The sequence below is a fragment of the Cyphomyrmex costatus genome, unplaced genomic scaffold, assembly GCF_001594065.2.
Source record: "Cyphomyrmex costatus isolate MS0001 unplaced genomic scaffold, Ccosl1.0 scaffold97, whole genome shotgun sequence".
Classification (NCBI taxonomy): domain Eukaryota; kingdom Metazoa; phylum Arthropoda; class Insecta; order Hymenoptera; family Formicidae; genus Cyphomyrmex; species Cyphomyrmex costatus.
This window is the reverse complement of record NW_017280561.1, coordinates 2,348,439-2,355,629: the sequence shown is the minus strand read 5'-3', so window position 1 is coordinate 2,355,629 and position 7,191 is coordinate 2,348,439. Positions and strand designations below refer to the sequence as shown.

The following is a 7,191-nucleotide window of genomic DNA, read 5'->3' as shown; positions in this document are numbered from 1 at the left end:
AGTACTATCATAGCAACAGTATAATCGTAGAAGTCCTGTGCCCCTGTGCAGGGGGAGGGAGTGAAAGTAACATCGCGTGGAAAGTTTAACGTTTCTGAACAGAGAAAGGTGTAGAATAGTACTTGATATCATACGTATATAGCAGAAATGAAACGTATATTTTAGAACTATGATTGTTAATAACTTTTTAACGAAGGACGAGCGACGGGAATAGTCAATGACCTTGACCTTCTTGAGAGTGACCTTCTTGAAGATCAAGGTCACTCGGAAGTCATTTGAGGTTGACTGTGTAAAGCGAAACATTTACCCCTCGATTTACCCAGTAGGTTTCACTACTGTTAAAAATAACTTCAACGCTTAATATCTCAAAAACTATAAGAGTCCGCCACCTAGTTATTAAGGCAAAGTTGCTCAGAATCATGACCTTGACAACATATGCCAAGCTCAAGGTCATCGGAGCTGGGTCCCCTATAGTGCATAATTACCAAAAATTTATAGCAAGTACTTAATAGTATTGCAGCATAACACAAATAGTAAAAGAGTAAATAGAATTTATTTTTATTGTCTAGCTTTCACGAGATGGGAATGATAGATCTACCGACTATGATTGATTATGTACTTGGTTATACAAAACAAAAAAATTTGTATTACGTCGGTATTTCTATGGGAAATACTGCATTATTTACTTTTTTATCTATGAAACCCGAATACAATGCAAAAATAAAATTGGCAGTCTGTTTTGCACCAGTCGCCTTTTGGAATGAAGTATCTCCTACTGTACAGTATGTTGCTAATATGTTACACAATATTACAGACTTTGAGGTAAGATAATATACCAAAATATTTTAACAGAAATAAAGATTTATTTTATAGTGTATATGTATATAAATACTGCATTAACCATGCATTATTATGTTTAATAAGAAAATTTTTATTAGCAACATCGTTTTATTATTATATTTATTATTAATGTAACTAATAAAATTTCATACAAACTGTAATAAATAATAAGTAAATTCATTGAGAGTAAAATGTTATTATATTTTTTAAAAAATAAGCAATAAATTAATAATAACAAATTAAATTAATAAATTAACAATAAATTAATATTTAAAAACGGGATATCAGCTTATTAAATATACTGCGCAATATTAGAAATAAAATTAGATAAATATTCAAATTTTTGTTCGGTCAAGATTTAATCCGGTTTTTTATTAATATATGTATTGATATATTAACTCCTATAATGTATGATTAATAATAAAATAATGACATAATGAGAGTCACAATTATTAAAATGTACAAAAAATTTTTATAGATCTAATACGACTTCTTTTTGATATATAATTATTTTAAGATTTTATTCTCCGAGAGGGTAATCACTTAATGTAATCATTATAAAATTTATACGAAATTTCGATATATAATCCGATAATTACATATGCAACTACAAGAAATAATTGTGTAATATTAGATAAAATAGTTTATTTTACTAAATGACTGCATACATAGTGAGGAAAATTATTTGTCATCAAATAAAATTATATAAAATCAAATGAAATCATGTAATCTGTGGGACAATAGTTTCAGATAGTTTTCTCTTTGTCTGTATTACATTCTACGTATCACACCTTGTATTGTCTTTATTGCAATTCTGTTGCATTTACATTTTATATATTCACGTTTATAATAATATTATATATTTATTCACTTCAGCTTTAATAATAGCCAAGAAGGGGACTTTTTTTACAATATCACTTATCCACACACATTCTTCCATACCTTATATACGCTCCTCCGTAAATACTACCTCATCCTAAATAACCTATCGCTTTTCCTTTGGGCCACTAACATATTGCTAGCTTGTCGCATTAATACATTACATTGCATTACGTTACGTTATCACAATTTTTATCACAATTTTACATTATCAGTTTATCATTATCACGTTATTTAACACTAACTTTACATTATATCTTATCACACTATCCTTAATTATTATTATTATATTATTTTACTTATATTTTACATTACATTACATTACCACAGCCTCAAAATATTACACACAGGAGCAACTATACCTATAAACAATTGTACCTCATTTGTTTCCTTTCCATCATACCTATATCATGCTACCAATTTGCAACTCCTGCCTATCCTTCAAACCTTTCCACCGCATCCTTATTTCATATAACCTGCCTGACCCCAGAGTTCCTATTCATTATTTTTATTCACCTTACCCACTTTCCTTTCGTTTCTTTTCCTTATCCTTTTCTTTTAACTCTTTCAAAATCTTATCTCTATCCTTCCACAGGTTCCTTATAACTTTACCCTTAGTTTCATCCAACTCCTCACTCCATAACCTCTCTAAAATTCTTCCTTTATCCTCTCCTAAAACATTGAACCTCTCCTCCATTTCTTCACATTCCCTTACATAGTGTTCTATACCTATTATCCCTACCTTTTTTTTACAAAATATACACCTCTTTTCCTCACCTTCCTCTAGCCAGTATTTATTCGCCTCTCCCAGATTCCCACACCTTAATTTGGCCAACGCCCTCACCACGTCGCCTCTTTTTATTAACTCCAATCTTGCCACCCGCAAATATGCCGGACCTCTTATTTTATCTATTAATTCTTTATATTTCTTATTATATCTCGCTTTACCAATTCTACTATCTTCCCATTGCATTTGTACATCTCTTTCCCTATCAATTATCTCCGTTTCCAAATTATCTTGTTCGTTATCCGTTATTCTACTGTTTCCTATCCCCCACCCGTTCCTATTATAATAACTTTCTCTCTCACTACCATACCTATCCTCCCAATGGTAATTCTGCTTTTCCTCCCAACACTCCCGCACCCAACCCCCAGTAAAACCTTTTCTAATTTTTTCCTCATATCTTCTCGCTCTTATACCCCATCCTATCTTTAACTTATCCATAGCCAATTCCCGCATTATAATGTACCTTGGCGTGCAGAAATATAGTCTAAAAATCCATCTTACATAGTCCATCATCACCTTCTCCAGTATTTCCTTTTCCTCCCACCCCCATATTTCCACCCCATATGACATTACACTCTGCACTAAATATTTAATATTTACGTTTATATTGATTACGCTTTTGAGGCTTTCACGGGTATTTTCTTCGATTATACCAGAAGGTTTGCGGATTATCACCGTGTCTTTCTTCATTATTAATGCCAACGTTTCGTGAACCGTGCCGTTCACTTCATCAAGGCGAGGGGTGCGCTGATACGTTTATATTGTTTATTAGGAAATCTTAGATTCCAATGAAATATATGAAGTATTCGCTTTAACATCAACGAGCATTACGATGGGAAGAACACTGTGTGCAGATTATACAATTACTCAGACTATCTGCGTTGCATTAATGTTTCTGATCGTTGGAGCTAATCCAGCGCAATTAAATACGGTACATTATACATGTTTAATTTAGCACAATTTTGCTAATTGTAAAACTGCTTTTATATTTTTTAAAGACTAAAATTATAAAATTACAAAATTATTAAAAATAAAAAAATAAAGTTTCTAAGTTTTAAATACAGCATATATTTTAATATACAAAAAATGAAAATCGTTTCTAATAAAGTCATTTATTGCAGATGGCAATACCGAAAATATTATCACAATATCCAGCTGGCTCTTCGGTGCAAACAGTGCTTCATTATAACCAAAATATTATTACAAGTGAGTATATTAGTTTTTCTTTCAAATATGTCATAATATAAACTATTATGTTGATTATACAATAAAACAAAGAAATGTGCGTTATGCGTATCTAAAATGTTTTTTAATAGTATTAATTATATTTTTTATATTATATATTGTTTTTATATTATCTTTATTAAATATACAATAATAAGGGTGAAGCATTTAAAACAGGTGACTTGAATAACTCGCTTGTTTTTAACAATAGGAGGAAAAGTACCAAACAAAAGTTGCTTGGTTTCGAGGGACACATAATGTGATGTCAATAATTGTTTTGTAGGTGGAGGCGTAAAGGATAGGCAAAGGTTAAATCTGTTTTTTTAAATGGAATATGTTTTTTATTTACATTTTTATAGAGCATTTTAAGACGAATACAGTGACCTATTGAAGGTCATTCAAGGTTACGCAATAATGGAAAATAATTGAATGGAAAATAAATTACTTCAAGGCACACTTCGAATAATTTTGTGTCTTATCTTGTTGATATACCGCTAATCGTTCAAGTGTATCACGGTATGTAAATAAACATTGAATCGCATATAGCATTATCCATATTCAGGGCTGGGCAAAATACATAAAAAAACGTAATTGAAATATAAAATACAAAATACTAACAATTTTTGTATTTGAATTACAAAATACAAAATACTTTTAACCTTTGATTTGAAATATAAAATACAAAAACATTTCCAAATTTTGTATTTCAAATATAAAATACTTTTGTTTAAATAAAAATATAAAATACTTTCAAAATTTTTATTTGAAATACAAAATACTGTTTTTGAGTTAATGTGCAGTAAGAGAATTTATTTAGACTCAATTTAATGGATTCATTTCAAATGAAATACTAAAAAAATACTTTAATATTAAATCCTAATAATCTTTAGGTTTATTCTTTTTGGCTGAACTTTTGTACCAAGTTTATCTTTCTTCCTTTTCTCTCCAAGAAAAGAAAAAAGGAAAAAAGATAAACTGGTGCAAAAGTTCAACCAAAAAGAACAGGCTTCTTGACAATAATAATAATAACTTAAATTTTTCTGATACGACAATCTTATATGACAAAAAAATATATGAAAATTGTATTTGAAATACAAACTATATTGAATAATCTATTTGAAATACAAAATACTTTGTGTGCTTGTATTTGAAATGTGCTCAGTCCTGTCCATATTTATTGACCAGTTTGAATCTATCAATCGAAGTGCGTGTTTTGCAAATCAGGTGACCTGTTTTAAATTCCTCATCCTGTATATTGGTTCTAATGTAGTAAGCACGTTGCTCACTAGTGTGCGTGCGTGCGTGCGTGCATATGCGTGCGTGCGTGTGTGACATTTTATTTTATATTTATCTTACAATTAGTAAAACTTAGATAAACATAAAATACCAACTCAAGATTTGTCAATATTTTTTTATTTTAATTCAAGCTTATATAAATAATTAATACTCATTTCTGCAGAGAAGTTTCAATCCTATGACTATGGATATATCGGCAATTATAAGCAATATAAACAGGCCACACCCATAACGTACGACCTTGGCAAAATTACTGCGCCCATGGCTTTATTTTACGGCGGTAATGATTTACTTGTTTTAAAATCGGTAAGATCATTTTAACCTTTTATAAAAATATCTTAATATCTCGATATAAATCGAGAGAAAAAAGAAACAAAATTTTATAAAATATGCATACTATACATGCATATTGAGTGTGTTTGTGGTAAAAACTTTGTTTCTTCAGCTCATTGTATTTATCATAGACATAAGAAACCATAGACCGAGCGTAAGCCTGCGGGGTAAGGGGAAACAGCGAACGAATTCGGCTATTTCCGTAGATCGGCTCGAGTATGTTCGAGGTTACAGAAAAGAGTGTATGAATCTCAGCGATTTTCAATCCAATATCTATTATTATAAAATGCATTCTTTTATATATAGAAATAAATACAAGATTCATTCTTTATTACTTTAAGTTCAATAGGTTCAAGAATAATTTCAGTTTAAAGGTTAGATTTGAAACTTAATTTATTTAATTAATTATAAATAAATATTACTTAATATTACTTAATTTATTTTTTTTGTAAATAAATGTAAATATAATGCAAATGTGATGATATGTGATAAATGAGAATAAAAAAAATCTGTATTATTTTTGTAGAAACACGTTTTAATGAACAAATATTAAATCTCTCTTCCGTACAATTGATAAAGAATAAACAAACAAGAAAAAGGAAGCCAATAACATATTAAAATCTAAAGATGATAAATTAAAATTCACGTATTTAAAATTCTGTAATTCTTATGTATTATTACGTGATTTAACAAATATTGAATCTTTTTATGACCGTACAATTGATAAACAATAAGCAAACAAGAAGAAGGAAGCCAATAACGGTCAAAGCTGGATCACAAATGCTTATTATAATTATGTGTTTTTTTTAATTTTATATTTTTTATATTTTATGTTTTATTTTATTTCTGACAGACGCTTCTAACCTTTGTACTTTCAAATACTGACACATGCGATAATTCAAATAATGACACATGCCGAATGTTTCCGAATCTAACCGAAGTTTACCCGACTTTGTCCGATATTTCCCCTGTCGGTTATCACATCCCCCCTTGTCTATAGTAGCAGCTTACGCTCGGTCTATGGTTTCTTATGTCTATGGTATTTACATATATGAAAATAATTATTAAGAAATAATTGCTTATTTCCTCAAATTACTATTATTAATTGTATCATCTTTCATATTTTTGTTCCTAGACTATCTTCGAGTTATATAAACGTCTGCCGAATGTTGTCCTGCTGGAGGAACAAAAATCATTTAATCATTTGGACTTTATAACAGCCATAGATGTTAATACTTTAGTATACAGTCGTGTAATAAAACTATTTCAGGAATTTGATAATAAGACATAGAAAATCGATAATGAGTTAATCTATGCCTAATAATTCGTTAAAAATGTATTTATTTTTTTGTTGTATAAAAACACCTATTTTATTAGAAAAATTTATATTACATTACTATCAAGGAAGGACGCAAATTATTCATTTTTAGAAATAAATATAACAAAAAAGTGTTGCTGTTTATCATGGAACGTTATTTCTACCATATAGACATAGTTCATAGTATCTCTAGACTGCTAGAAATATATTTTTAGATAAACATATAATATATTATTATATGTGTAAAAATATATTTCTGTTTTTCTCTATCTTATTAGTTTTTACTAAATTCAATTTTAATCATATAAGCCGACAAACATCAACCGCCGATCTCTCAAAATCTAAATTTAAATTCTTCGTTTCCTCTTTCGAGCCATTCTCTCAGAATAGACGCGTTAAGTGAGAGAAACGTTATGGGCTAAATGAGTGTGTCTTTTTCTATATGTGGACTACCGTCTCACACACACGCGCGCGCACTCTCTCTCTCTCTCTCTCTCTCTCTCTCTCTCTCTCT

At 29.5% G+C, this 7,191-nt stretch overlaps 1 protein-coding gene across 1 annotated transcript in view; it reads left to right on the top strand.

The window, feature by feature from the left end:
• LOC108782141 (lipase 1) overlaps positions 1–6,650 on the top strand; it is a 13,495-nt gene extending 6,845 nt beyond the window's left edge. The window contains exons 4-8 of the mRNA XM_018550321.1: positions 570–822; positions 3,279–3,437; positions 3,628–3,712; positions 5,190–5,332; positions 6,495–6,650. Coding sequence (XP_018405823.1) covers positions 570–822; positions 3,279–3,437; positions 3,628–3,712; positions 5,190–5,332; positions 6,495–6,650 — 796 coding nt within the window. The remainder of the gene's footprint in view (positions 1–569; positions 823–3,278; positions 3,438–3,627; positions 3,713–5,189; positions 5,333–6,494) is intronic.
• The last annotated feature ends 541 nt before the right edge of the window (positions 6,651–7,191 follow it).